Source organism: Hippoglossus hippoglossus, chromosome 7 (genome assembly GCF_009819705.1).
Source record: "Hippoglossus hippoglossus isolate fHipHip1 chromosome 7, fHipHip1.pri, whole genome shotgun sequence".
In the NCBI taxonomy this organism is placed as follows: Eukaryota; Metazoa; Chordata; class Actinopteri; order Pleuronectiformes; family Pleuronectidae; genus Hippoglossus; species Hippoglossus hippoglossus.
Window position 1 is genome coordinate 28,095,155 of NC_047157.1, and position 14,928 is coordinate 28,110,082.

Here is a 14,928-nt window from a genome sequence, read left to right on the forward strand (position 1 = left end):
GATATTACAACAGCTTGCTCTCTTCTGATATAGTAATATTAACAACATCTAGATTTGGATTAACAGGTTCTTTATTGGACATTCATGTGGTCTGTAAAATGTAAACGAATGAAGGGAGTCTCCCTGCGTCTGGATGCAGAGGCAACACGTTGACATTTATTTCTACAGCGAGAATCACACGAGAAAGAGGTCGGACATGGATGAAGTACGTTTACATGTATTCAAACAGGATGTCTGTACAAAGCTCGATGACAGAAGGAGTTCTCTTTCAGTTCTGTGCTACAAAAAAACACCAAACAGTTATAGAAAATATCCTTTTCAGATTTGAACAGTGACAGTTAAGCACAAAGAGCATCACAGCTGCGTTATAAGACGTTTCCTAAAGTCCGGTAGTCTCCAAACACATTCATGTTGAAGCCAGTGTCCTGGATGCTTCACCAGTTTCCTCATCTGCAGGTTGTACAAAAGACGAGCAGTATTCATAAAGTGATCTCAGAACAGGAGGCGACCAGAGGGAAACATGTCGAGCTCCGAGCAGAACACGAGCTGGACTTCACGTTGAAAGAGATAAAGGATCCACTCACTGATTCTTTAGATCCAACAGCCACCAGAACACGAGCTGGAAATAAACCTGCGGGTTCTCTGAGTTTCTAAAGAACTAATTTACGATCTTGAGGTGAGTCCATTATTTTCTGGATAGAACATCAGGTTTCTATTGAGCTTATGACATGGAGACTTAAATATGGTCCAATGAGTTTGTACAGGTCATCAATACTTTCTAACGTTTTTACTTTCAGGGTCAATGTGGCTCAAAGCACAGGTGTTGTTGCTATGGTTACCTTGAGTAAAATGAACGATGTTTTAACCTCATTGACGTTTATCGTTTATTTATCAGCTAATGTATGTATCAGTTTTTTGTGGCCTTTGTTTAATCTGTGTAAGATTATTATTGATTGATTTATTTTTGAATTCATAGGAATATTATATATAATATAAGAATGAGTTCTGCTGAGTGACTTTCCAGTTTGTTTCTTTGACTGTAAATCTGTCCAGTAGTTTCTGTGTAATCCTGAGAAAGAACTCAGGGACCAGGGAGTTGTTTCTGAACAGATTCACTGATTCAAACAATAAAGACATATATCTACGAGTGTTTGTAATTTGGTGCAGCTTGTTTAAATTTAAGTGAACATGAGCTCGACTAGTTTATTATGTGACTAACATGGTGAATTTACAAGTATTTGAAGAATAAGGGTATTAAGTGACATTCAGTGAGTGTTCCCCCCCGACACATTAGATCCGTTTACTGTTGTCAGAGTTTCGTGCTGAAATGTGTGTTCACGTTACTGAAGATCACTTTAGTCCCCGTGTTACTCGAGTGATCACATTTTAATAGGCCACAGAAGCAAAGGGCTCCAATTATGATGTGAGGGATAATTTACTGTGAGCAAAGTGTTATTATTTCATATAACAGCCAATTATCAGGCCAAAAGAAGAGCTCTTTTCCTATAAAACACCACTAGAGTTTATTAAAGTAGATTAATCTGATCCTCTGTCCTGATGACTTCTTTATGAATACGCTTCTGGACCAATATTAACAAACAGCGAAGCACCAGTAGAAACTAGAACACGTTTTAAATCCAGCCAGAGAGCGACTTCACTTCATATTTAAGGCAAATGTAAGTTCATAGAATTGTTCCTCTCAAACAAAAGAAGATCAAAAAGAACACAAGGATTTTTTACAAATAAAAATATTCGTTTGTAAAAAGAAGAAAAAACACAGCAACAGTTTAAATCATGTTGAATCAACTTGTTCTCCAAAAAAAATAAATTAAAAGTACTTTAACCAAGTGAACGAACAAAATAACAAGAAGAGACACGATATGAAATAAAGAGGAAATCAACCCTGACAGAAACTCGTGTTCTTAGCGTCTGGACAGTTTAACCATTAACAGCATCAAGCTCGAGATGCTCACACCCAGAAACTGAAGAACGATTTCTAACCAAGAGATTCAATTACATTAAGAACTAAATCATAACATGAAGAAACATCTGTTTCGTCGGAGACACCTGTTCAATTCTAGTCATCACAATACCGACCATAGAACCTGAGAACTGTGACTGAGCAAACTACATTTTATTAACTATGATTTAATCCGATTTGTTCGGTCACTGAAAGAGTCGATAGGTGTTGACGAACCAGTCTGAAGAACAGTGATTTGTGTCAGGGCTGATTTCCACTGTAAGACACTAAGAAGAGAGAGAGCCCCTTTGTCCCTTTGTCCCTTTGTCCCTTTGGAGCGAGGTCCGAGCACCGTGACCCCGCCTCCTGCTTCCCCCCCGAGGTGCAGGGAGTCCAATGAGCTCCTGTGTCAACACCTCCACCCGATGGACACATCATTAACTCAACTCAGTGTTCACCACCAACCCCCCAAACCCCAGAAACCCCAAACCAACAGACCCCAGACCCCCAAACCCCTGAAACCCCAGACCCCTGAAACCCCAGACCAACAGACCCCAGACCCCAGACCAACAGACCCCCAAACCCCAGACCCCCAAACCCCAGACCAACAGACCCCAGACCCCCAAACCCCAGACCCCTGAAACCCCTGAAACCCCAGACCAACAGACCCCCATCACTTTCACTTTCCCAACAACCCACCTGCAGCCCCTCACCTGGAAGAACCAGCTCAAGCAGACCAGTCATTACACAAACATCTGTGATTATACTTCCTGTTTCCTTCACCTCGTCCAAAGAGCCTGATACAGAAGATTCCAGAGGAAATCGAACCATCACCTGCAAACCAGCATCTTATCCTATTCACCTTTGATTTATACCAGTGGTGGTTAGTGGCTTTGATCGCAGCAGTGAGATGTCTCTCGTTTCACTGCCGCTTCGCACCTGTTTATGAAATGAATCATATTGATTTTAGTTTAACTGTAAAGATACAAACACTCAGAGCCTTGTTACTGCTCCTTCTCCATCAGTGCTGTTTTTCAGTGTGATTAGAATTCTAATGAGAAAGTTTGGTTTCTTTTTGCTGGTTCACTTCCGTCGCCATCAGGAATTCAGAGAGCCGATGTTCCGACTGCAGGAGATTCACGTCACACAGAGATGAACGTGGTCTTTTTCTACAGCATAAATAAGACTGCAGAGTTTTTCATGACCTAGTTTATACTCAGTCTATATTTTATACCTAGAATCATCCAGAATTACAGTCGGATGTTCTGCATGGTAAGAATCACAGGGACGATGATATAATGCACCAATAATCCAACCTTAACAATCAAATGAAAATTATCCATAATGTCCAAAATGCTGCGTTCACAACAAATGTGATGCAAATATTCACCTTTAGGAAAAGACAAGAGGGGGACGACTGGCTGAAGAGACAACTGATGATTGTACCAGTTGAGGAAAAGTCGGAGAAGCCACCGTCATTGTGTGTTTGTTCATCAGGAGAACACAAATCTGGGAATTTCACCGTCTTGTGCAGGTGTCTGGATGTTTCTACCTGAGCCCGACCAGTCTGAGGACCCACCAGCTCGGATCAGAACCAGGACCTGTCTCCAGGACCTGTCTCCAGTGACCTGTCTCCAGTGACCTGTCTCCAGGACCTGTCTCCAGGACCTGTCTCCAGTGACCTGTCTCCAGGACCTGTCTCCAGGACCTGTCTCCAGTGACCTGTCTCCAGGACCTGTCTCCAGTGACCTGTCTCCAGGACCTGTCTCCAGTGACCTGTCTCCAGTGACCTGTCTCCAGTGACCTGTCTCCAGGACCTGTCTCCAGTGACCTGTCTCCAGTGACCTGTCTCCAGGACCTGTCTCCAGGACCTGTCTCCAGTGACCTGTCTCCAGTGACCTGTCTCCAGTGACCTGTCTCCAGGACCTGTCTCCAGTGACCTGTCTCCAGTGACCTGTCTCCAGTGACCTGTCTCCAGGACCTGTCTCCAGTGACCTGTCTCCAGTGACCTGTCTCCAGGACCTGTCTCCAGGACCTGTCTCCAGTGACCTGTCTCCAGTGACCTGTCTCCAGTGACCTGTCTCCAGGACCTGTCTCCAGTGACCTGTCTCCAGTGACCTGTCTCCAGTGACCTGTCTCCAGTGACCTGTCTCCAGGACCTGTCTCCAGGACCTGTCTCCAGTGACCTGTCTCCAGTGACCTGTCTCCAGTGACCTGTCTCCAGTGACTTTGTATTTAATCTCATGTGAAACAATGCCTTCAGGTTTGGTGTGAACCACAGAGTGTTTATAAAGAGGTGTGAAGGCACCATCAGTTTACCTGCATGGGACGTACAGGACATTCATGATGGTTCACGTTTAAACTAAAGTGAGTAAAAGACACAACAGTGATCATACACAGATGAAAAATGGTTTTGTGTTGAAATCCAGAATTAGGTCTTTTCATGCCCGGACTTCCTCCCGAGCCACAATCATCAGGACCTCACAGATTCATATTATTTATATGAGACAACGCAGATAATGTGACTGGAAGGTTCTTCCAAAGATTTTGTGTTGAATATACAATCACAGATGTGTGATACAGTCTGGTGAGCAGGCCAAAAGATGTCTGTATTGTTTTTAATCTTTATTCTATTTAAGAACTCACAATCATTAATCACTTGATTTATCTGACTAATTCAGATTTCCTGGTGAATTTTAAGGCATCTTATCTTCGTGCTCGTAGCAAATAACAGAAACAGCTTTTACCTTTTTTTTTACCAGGTTATGTTATTTCATGCAGGAGGATTTGTGTTTGGATCCAGGATGATTCATATTTCACATGTTGACGCAGCACAAACAGGAACCGTCACAGCAAGAAGAGAAATATTCCACTGAATCTCTCGTGTGTTTGAATCTCTCCTTTAGGTTCAAAGCTTCCCTCACTAACAACTCTGCATTTCAACAGCCCACAGGCGATGATAGAAAGTTTTTAAAAATCACAAAAACTCTAAGAATCGGTTTTAGGAAAAGAATTCTTAGAATTATTTCACTTCAGGACGTTAGAAATGTTGCTCCTATGAGAAATAACATTCACGTGACCCTCTCTGGGTCGAGACACAGCTTAGGAAATATTGTTCAAGAGGAGCTTGTGGCACGTTATTCTTTTTCCGATACTAATGTTTACATCCAACTTCTTATTTCAAATATCATGTCACATTGAGTTGGCCTGTCAGAGGCCTGATATGAGATCAGCAGATAATGAAGACTTTGTGTTAGCTGCTTTAAGCCACTGATGAAGGAACATGAAACCAGTTCACACCAGATAGACAGACTTTCTACAAGCACCCAAGCAGCACATGGTGGTTTCAGAGATTTGGTATCACAGATAGGTAAAAGTCCGATGACATCATGTTTACATCCATCAAGGCTTCTCCATCTGTTGCTCCATCCTCACATCAGAGGCTCGAGATGCAGGATCAGCTTGTTCTGGCACTTTCCTACCCAAGGTTTCAACGTATCCCTCCATCATCCCCAGTACTCTACCCATCTTTGTTCCTAAATCCTTTTCCTTTCGGCCTCATCCTCTTCATCTCCCTCCCCCCCGCCCCAGGCAAGTCTTCTAGTCGGGGGGCGGGAGGGCTCGTGCCGCTAGAGAGCTGTAATCTGAGTTAATTCTGTGTTGGAGTTCCCTGTGCCCTGCATCTCTCTCCTCTGCTGGGGGTCTACCCCCACCAAGGGGAGCTCCACGCCTAGTCATGCAGGATTAGGTGTCCCTCCACCAAGCCCCCCACCATCTCCAGCCTTGCAGCTGTAGGCGGCTGCCACCTCCCTGGCAATGCTCCTCATCCTGCCTGACTGCTGGGTGTCGAGGCGGAACGGTGACGGGAGGCAGAACTCGCGGAAGCAGCGCTTGAAGTTCTCATCCAGGAAAGCATAGAGCACCGGATTCAAGCTGCTGTTGACGTAGCCCAGCGCGATGCAGAAGTGCATCAGGACCAGTGTGAACAAGCTGCTCAGGTTGAAACCCAGCGACTGAGCCAGGACCATGATCTGGATGGGCGTCCAACACACCACGAAGGCTGCCACCACCACCAGAACCATCCTGGTGATGCGCCGCAGGTTGCGGTCCTTTTCCTTGGAGCCGGACAGGATGCGGACGCTGCGTAGGCGCTTGACCATCAGGCTGTAGCAGATGCTGATAATAGCCACAGGGATGAGGAAGGAGAAGAAGAAGACACAGGTGCCGAACACGGGATCCCAGTGACTCCTTGGTTCAGGTAAAACCATGATGCACTCAACACCTGGATGCATTTGAAAAGAAGGAGATGGTACAGTTATGTGGTAAATAGGGTTTGGTCAGTGGTTGGGACAAAACCCAGTCAGTCAAAGATGTATTGGAATCAGTTAAAGAATAAAATCAGGGAAAGTTTGCTGGTATTATTGTTTTAAAGCTGAAAACATGTGATCAGTTATATGGTTGTTTATTGAACTGGAAACAACTGACAACTTCATTCAGTATTAAAACATCAGAATCGTGTTAAACTAAACTGAGCAAAACTAGAAGCACAAAAATAAAATCAATTTTCTCATGTAACAAAGGTGCATTTCCAAAAATAACCATTATTCACTTAATGTAATCAAACTGGGATAAAACCCACTTTGTCCATTACAGGGAACAATCTGAATACTAATGTGTATTGTTATAATAATATGAAAAGCACAGAGAACTGTGGAGGGATTAAAAAGCTCTGCATGTATTGTTGGAACATGAAAGGATGAAAGGATGAATAAAGGAAGAAAGAAGTCTGAATGTTAAAGTGGAAGAATGTAAATGAATGTTTCAGGAAAAGGCCAAAAAATATTCTTCATTAAAATAAGAAAGAACATGTTGTGAAACGTGTGCTGAGGTCATGATAATTTAATATCAAGAAGGACCAGTGAAAACATACAGAGACAGAAATGAACTCGTCATGAATCTGATGAGCAGCTGAATATGTTTCCACGTCCTCCTGATCCAAGCTCGTTTGGACACTGGAGGGAATCGTCTTCACAGGCAGGAGCCAATCAAAATGATTCATCTCAGAGGTGATTTACTGATGAGCTGGCGATGACATCATCCTCAGTCTTATTGATCACAGCTTCTGCTCCAACGTGAAAAATGATATGCTAACATCTAATGCTAAAGGTAGCAGGTGTTCAACATGTTGATCAATGTAGCATGTAGCATGTAGCATGTAGCATGCACAACGACAGGAACAAGTTAGAAACACGTTTTAAAAGTATCAACCTACGAATCCATCGGATGATTTCCGTCTGGACCAAAGACGTGGACAAAGACAGACATCGAGTCAAACTCAGAAATCTCCATCATGGCTTTGAAATACATGTGAGAGTCGTCTGCAAATTATTTCACCAGACAACACAAAACGTTTTATCTTAAACTATCGACAGTGAATTTTTCTAAATCTAAATATTATTTTGTGCCAGAGAAAATTTGAAGCTTGTGTTGTTAAAATTGCTTGATGATCAAAGGAAGCCGACGACTGTTTGACTGTATCACTGAAACATTGGTTCGTGAAGCAGCGGGTTCGCGAAGCAGCAGGTTCACGAAGCAGCTGTTTCACGAAGCAGCAGGTTCACGAAGCAGCGGGTTCACGAAGCAGCGGGTTCGCGAAGCAGCGGGTTCGCGAAGCAGCGGGTTCGCGAAGCAGCTGTTTCACGAAGCAGCGGGTTCACGAAGCAGCAGGTTCACGAAGCAGCGGGTTCACGAAGCAGCGGGTTCACGAAGCAGCAGGTTCACGAAGCAGCAGGTCCACGAAGCAGCGGGTTCACGAAGCAGCAGGTTCACGAAGCAGCAGGTTCACGAAGCAGCAGGTTCACGAAGCAGCAGGTTCACGAACCCGCTCCTTCACGAAGCAGCTGTTTCACGAAGCAGCGGGTTCACGAAGCAGCGGGTTCACGAAGCAGCGGGTTCGCGAAGCAGCGGGTTCGCGAAGCAGCAGGTTCACGAAGCAGCAGGTTCACGAAGCAGCTGTTTCGCGAAGCAGCGGGTTCGCGAAGCAGCGGGTTCACGAAGCAGCGGGTTCACGAAGCAGCGGGTTCACGAAGCAGCGGGTTCGCGAAGCAGCGGGTTCGCGAAGCAGCAGGTTCACGAAGCAGCAGGTTCACGAAGCAGCTGTTTCGCGAAGCAGCGGGTTCGCGAAGCAGCGGGTTCACGAAGCAGCGGGTTCACGAAGCAGCAGGTTCACGAAGCAGCAGGTTCACGAAGCAGCTGTTTCACGAAGCAGCTGTTTCACGAAGCAGCGGGTTCACGAAGCAGCGGGTTCGCGAAGCAGCGGGTTCGCGAAGCAGCAGGTTCACGAAGCAGCTGTTTCGCGAAGCAGCGGGTTCGCGAAGCAGCGGGTTCACGAAGCAGCAGGTTCACGAAGCAGCTGTTTCGCGAAGCAGCGGGTTCGCGAAGCAGCGGGTTCACGAAGCAGCGGGTTCACGAAGCAGCGGGTTCGCGAAGCAGCAGGTTCACGAAGCAGCAGGTTCACGAAGCAGCTGTTTCGCGAAGCAGCGGGTTCGCGAAGCAGCGGGTTCACGAAGCAGCGGGTTCACGAAGCAGCAGGTTCACGAAGCAGCAGGTTCACGAAGCAGCTGTTTCACGAAGCAGCTGTTTCACGAAGCAGCGGGTTCACGAAGCAGCGGGTTCGCGAAGCAGCGGGTTCGCGAAGCAGCGGGTTCACGAAGCAGCGGGTTCGCGAAACTCCTGCTTCGCGAACCTGCTGCTTCGTGAACCTGCTGCTTCGCGAAACAGCTGTTTCACGAAGCAGCAGTTTCACGGAGCAGCTGTTTCACGAAGCAGCAGGTTCACGAAGCAGCAGGTTCACGAAGCAGCAGGTTCACGAAGCAGCAGGTTCACGAACCCGCTCCTTCACGAAGCAGCAGGATCACGAAGCAGCAGGTTCACGAACCCGCTCCTTCACGAAGCAGCAGGTTCACGAAGCAGCAGGTTCACGAACCCGCTCCTTCACGAAGCAGCAGGTTCACGAAGCAGCAGGTTCACGAACCCGCTCCTTCACGAAGCAGCAGGTTCACGAAGCAGCAGGTTCACGAACCCGCTCCTTCACGAAGCAGCAGGTTCACGAAGCAGCAGGTTCACGAAGCAGCAGGTCCACGAAGCAGCAGGTTCACGAAGCAGCAGGTTCACGAAGCAGCAGGTTCACGAACCCGCTCCTTCACGAAGCAGCAGGTTCACGAAGCAGCTGTTTCACGAAGCAGCAGGTTCACGAAGCAGCAGGTTCACGAAGCAGCAGGTTCATGAACCCGCTCCTTCACGAAGCAGCAGGTTCACGAAGCAGCAGGTCCACGAAGCAGCTGTTTCACGAAGCAGCAGGTTCACGAAGCAGCAGGTTCACGAAGCAGCAGGTCCACGAAGCAGCAGGTTCATGAACCCGCTCCTTCACGAAGCAGCAGGTTCACGAAGCAGCAGGTTCACGAAGCAGCTGTTTCACGAAGCAGCAGGTTCACGAAGCAGCTGTTTCACGAAGCAGCAGGTTCACGAAGCAGCAGGTTCACGAAGCCGCAGGTCCACGAAGCAGCAGGTTCATGAACCCGCTCCTTCACGAAGCAGCAGGTTCACGAAGCAGCAGGTTCACGAAGCAGCAGGTTCACGAAGCAGCAGGTTCACGAAGCAGCTGTTTCACGAAGCAGCAGGTTCACGAAGCAGCTGTTTCACGAAGCAGCAGGTTCACGAAGCAGCTGTTTCACGAAGCAGCAGGTTCACGAAGCAGCAGGTTCACGAAGCAGCAGGTTCACGAACCCGCTCCTTCACGAAGCAGCAGGTTCACGAAGCAGCAGGTTCACGAAGCAGCAGGTTCACGAAGCAGCAGGTTCACGAAGCAGCAGGTCCACGAAGCAGCAGGTTCACGAAGCAGCAGGTTCACGAAGCAGCAGGTTCACGAACCCGCTCCTTCACGAAGCAGCAGGTTCACGAAGCAGCAGGTTCACGGAGCAGCAGGTTCACGGAGCAGCTGTTTCACGAAGCAGCTGTTTCACGAAGCAGCAGTTTCACGAAGCAGCAGGTTCACGAAGCAGCAGGTTCACGAAGCAGCAGGTTCACGAAGCAGCAGTTTCACGAAGCAGCAGGTTCACGAAGCAGCAGGTTCACGAAGCAGCAGGTTCACGAAGCAGCAGGTTCACGAAGCAGCAGGTTCACGAAGCAGCAGGTTCACGAACCCGCTCCTTCACGAAGCAGCAGGTTCACGAAGCAGCAGGTTCACGAAGCAGCAGGTCCACGAAGCAGCAGGTTCACGAAGCAGCAGGTTCACGAACCTGCTGCTTCGTGAAGGAGCGGGTTCGTGAACCTGCTGCTCCGTGAACCTGCTGCTTCGTGAACCTGCTGCTTCGTGAACCTGCTGCTTCGTGAAGCAGCAGGTTCACGAAGGAGCGGGTTCGTGAACCTGCTGCTTCGTGAACCTGCTGCTTCGTGAACCTTCACGAAGCAGCAGGTTCACGAAGCAGCAGGTTCACGAAGCAGCAGGTCCACGAAGCAGCAGGTTCACGAAGCAGCAGGTTCACGAAGCAGCAGGTCCACGAAGCAGCAGGTCCACGAAGCAGCTGTTTCACGAAGCAGCAGGTTCACGAAGCAGCAGGTTCATGAAGCAGCAGGTCCATGAAGCAGCGACACTGTGTTAGTCTGGAGCACGAAGAAGAAATCTTACATTTCATCAAAGATCCAGACTGTGACTGATTTTAGAGGCGAGCGTTTCTAGGTTGAAAGTCACACATGACGTCTCACTCCTCGGATTTAATGCTTCTAGCTTTCAAAGAAATACAATGTTAAGGACACACACAGACACACACAGACACACACAGACACACACAGACACACACAGGCGTAAATAAACTGCATAAAGAATCACAATAAAGTCGGATCAAAGCAATAGGACGCGTTGAGAGGGAGTTGATGTATTCTTCCATGTGGTGGAAGCTTTTATGTGCTGCACCTCACAGGGTCACTGGTGCACATGATTTACAGTTTGTGTTTAAAGCTGAAGCTCCATTACTGCACATTCCAGCCACTGATCAGAGACACAGTAAAGGTGTGAGAGAGGACGGCAGCAGTAATAACACACCGACAGTTTATGAGTGTGTTCCCGACGAGAAGCTGGAATGAATGCAGCCACAGAAAACACAATAAAATAGAATAATGGAATCGATCCCTGCAGGGAAATAATCTGTGTTGACCGAGGGTCAGAGGCCAAACGGAACAACAACCAAACAGAAGAGCTGAGATGCTGAATTTACACTTTTGCTTTCTGGTGTGTGATGAATTACAGCTAACGGGCCTGAAGATGATCTTCTCATTTCTGCCTCCATCTTCTCACCCGTCTCCATCCTGATGAAACTGCTTCCCCTGTATCTCGCCCTCTGTTTATCAAACGCTGCTGACGTTTCTGACAGCGAATCTCAGACACTTGGATTTATTATCTCTGGTTTCATTCTGCTCACAGACGGGCAGCTCATCTGCACCTCAACATTCAGACAAACTGCAGCTGAGTATAAAACATCGGAGTTGTCCTGACTGTGTTTCTGTCCACGTCATGTTCCACCACAACAAATCACGTGAACATGTCATTTCATCACTGTATGAAACTCATATTTCTCTTGTTCCAAGGCACCCAGACACACAGACACACACACACACACGCACACACACACACACACACCCAGACACACAGACACACACTCCCTGTGAGTATTCATTTTACAGGAGATAAAATAATGATTGATTTAATTTAGTTCCCTGGAGAGATGCCGTCTCTGCCTGTTGCATTAACGCACACACACACAGACACAGACACACACACACACGCACACACACACGCACACACACACACACACACAGACACACACACACACACAATGTGTCCCTGGTAAATACACACACGTCAGTATTTTGACAGGAGCATAAATTCGGCAGCGTCTCTCTGAGGAGCTTCTTCAGTAAAACGTCTCTCAACAAAAGGTCGAGTCCTAATCAGCTGTTTGCAGAAATCACTCAATGGCTACTTGGAAATATTTCACCTTCGCAAATGTCAACGGACTTTTCCTTCCCCCTGTTTCTACAAAACCAGTGTTGTCATATTTCTAAATCAGAAATAATATCCACAATAAACGCAGATTAACGGTCATGAATCGATCCAACAGCTTGGCTGCTTAGCGTTTGAGGGTCGAGGCAGGAGCCAATCCGAGCTGACTGAACGAGAGGAGGGATCCGCCCACAGGCCAACAGCCTATCACAGGGCACCATCATTCATTCAAAGGACTCATGTCGAAGAGTTGAAGAGAGAAGGTTTAACTCTGATTCTCTTCACCATCAGATATGATACATGTGTGTTCATGATGTGTGAGAAAAAAATCTGTTCCCTTGAGCATCATCTCAAGTCTGACGTCATCACTTATCAACCCAGGAACAAACATTTACAATCAGCTGTGAACTTTTACTTTGTCATTTCAAACTCTTGGTTCATCTCTTTCACATCTGTCTCTTTATTCAATACAGATGTTTTTATGATTCACGTGGGTTAGCCCCTAACCCCTATGTCTGTCACACATTTCTTACTTATTATGCAAATATCAGAAATACATGTCAAGGTGTTGTTTAAATGCTCTTAACACACATACAACACAGGTTTTTTAACACATGTGTTGATGTGACAAAAAGCTAAATAACGTTGTAAACCTCAGGTTCTGATCCAGATTTCCACGATGGTGGTTCTGAGGATTCATAGAAGAAAAAACCTGCAAAAGACAAATATGGAGAAAACCAGTGATGCTGAGCTGTTCTGCTCTGTAGAGACGAATCTGAGTCCTTCTCTTCGTCTTCACGTCTCTGTTGTGTCTCCGAGCTTCTATTTCACAGTCGATGAGTCTCATCCCTACGTTTGTCCGTCTCCTTTATCACTTCTTTCTCTTTCTGTTTCTTTTCTGTATCTTTCTCATGTCATCCATTTCATTTCAATTCCTTGATTTTACTCTCTTCTCTTTTATCCCCAGCTTTTATTTTCTCTGTTAATTCATTTATCTTTAATCTCTTAAATGATCTCTTCCTTCACACACAGTTCTTCGGTCCTAGGGATAACCCTAACCCTAACCCACACTCATTTCCTCATCTATGAGATATCATTTTTCTATCTGTCAAAATCCAGAGAGGCAAATTTATAAAAAATATATTGTATGGATTTTTGTATTTTTGAAAATGATTATTTTATTATTTATTATTTATTATTATTTTCATCTCTTCCATGAAACCTTTCTGCAAGAAAGTAATTTAAAACATTTGAAAAAAATCCTTGTCTCTCTCAGGATAATAACTGTTCATGCATCCAGATGAATTTCGACCTGAACTCCTGCTGACGTCGTCTCACCAGGAGCACCAGTCCATCCCAGTGGGAGAGACCAGCCCTCCCACAGGGATGATAAAGGAAACATGAGGCCACTACTTAAGTCATGTGTAATCTCCTTCACCATGGCTCATTCATTTCAATCCACTTACTGGGTTACTGATAAAGCAATGGTACGTTAAATTAAATCACGCTGCACATCATTAACTGGCTTTATAATGAAAGTACAAGGTTCCCTGAGATTAACTCACTGGAGTAAAACAATAACAGAGCTGGATCTAAACTGCAGGACGTCCCGTCGTCTGTTTTCTCATTATGAGAGCAGGTGATACATCTCTCTCACATTAACTCCCCCAGCCAACTGAAAGTCTCCTGAGGCTGGAGCAGGAAGCTGGAGTCACAGGGGACTCTGGAGACAAAGCCCCTGAAGTCCCATGAAACACTCCCGGGGTTATTTGTGACTGTTGCTCTGTTTGAAATAACTGGCTCATCAAATAGACACCATGCCATCACAGAGACACAGCGACGTTACCATGACGACACTGTATTCGCATCTAACCATTTGCCTTCATAACTAGTCCTTCATTCAAGTTTAATACTAGTTTAGAAAAGGAGAGGCTTGTTCCTACACGTCATTGAATAAAGAGCAAAGTTCATTCTAGTCCTGTTGAACAGTCGAACCCGTTTGTTGACGTCAGCGCCTGCACGCCGCCGCAGCACGACCACTCGTCTGCAGCTGCACAGATGTGCTGACACGACAGCAGGTTCTAACTCTGTCTCCTCTGTTTGTTTAGAGGAGGCAGGAGGAGGAGCAGAGACCAGAGGAAGAGGATAGATTGTCCCTGAGTGTTGGACTCTCAGCAGTCACGTAAGAACAAACAGAGGAAGAGAACGATGGAATGGAAGAGCGCAGACCTCCTCCAAGGTTAAATAAACCTACACACGATTGGTTCTTATCGTAGAAACCAAACAGAAAAGTGGTCGATCACCTAAATGATTAGTTTGTCAAACATAGTAAAAGAAAAGGATCAAAACATCCTGTATCTGTCTGTCAATCTGTTGAAAGGGTCACATCCCTCCAGCTGCTTTGCTGGATATCAGTTCAACTTGCAGGCGCTCGTGCACAGAACATCTGAGCTCTCACCCTTTAAAGGAAATGGGTTAGGGTTCTTCCTTGGCTCATGCCACGCCCCAAAACTCATAGAAGTTTTCTGAGTAATAAACTGTGAATAAACAAACAGATGAAAACGAGGTTGAATGAAATGACAAAAGAAATGAGAAATAAGGGAATGAAATGAATCTGAAAATTTGAACCTTAATTGAACAAGAATTCTGAGGCAAGAATTAAGATTTCGATCAGAATGAAGTGAATTAGAATTTAACTAAGAAATAAGGAATAAAGGAGCTGGATTTACAGTGAGAGTAAAATAAATCAAGAGGATCAGATGTTCAAGGTCAATGAGGAAGAAAGGAATGAAATTAAAAGAAGAAACGAGAAGAAAAGAAACAGAAAAAGAGACGTGAGGAAGCAAATGAAGTTCGTGAAGTTCGTGAAGCTCGTGAAGCTCGTGAAGCTCGTGGAGCTCGTGGAGCTCGT

General features: G+C 46.0%; 1 protein-coding gene across 1 annotated transcript in view; it reads right to left on the reverse strand.

The window, feature by feature from the left end:
- Positions 1 to 5,406: 5,406 nt before the first annotated feature.
- oprl1 (opiate receptor-like 1) overlaps positions 5,407 to 14,928 on the reverse strand; it is a 47,033-nt gene continuing 37,511 nt past the window's right edge. Inside the window, exon 5 of the mRNA XM_034590992.1 lies at positions 5,407 to 6,242. Within this exon, the coding sequence (XP_034446883.1) occupies positions 5,695 to 6,242 (548 nt within the window). The 3' untranslated portion in view covers positions 5,407 to 5,694. The remainder of the gene's footprint in view (positions 6,243 to 14,928) is intronic.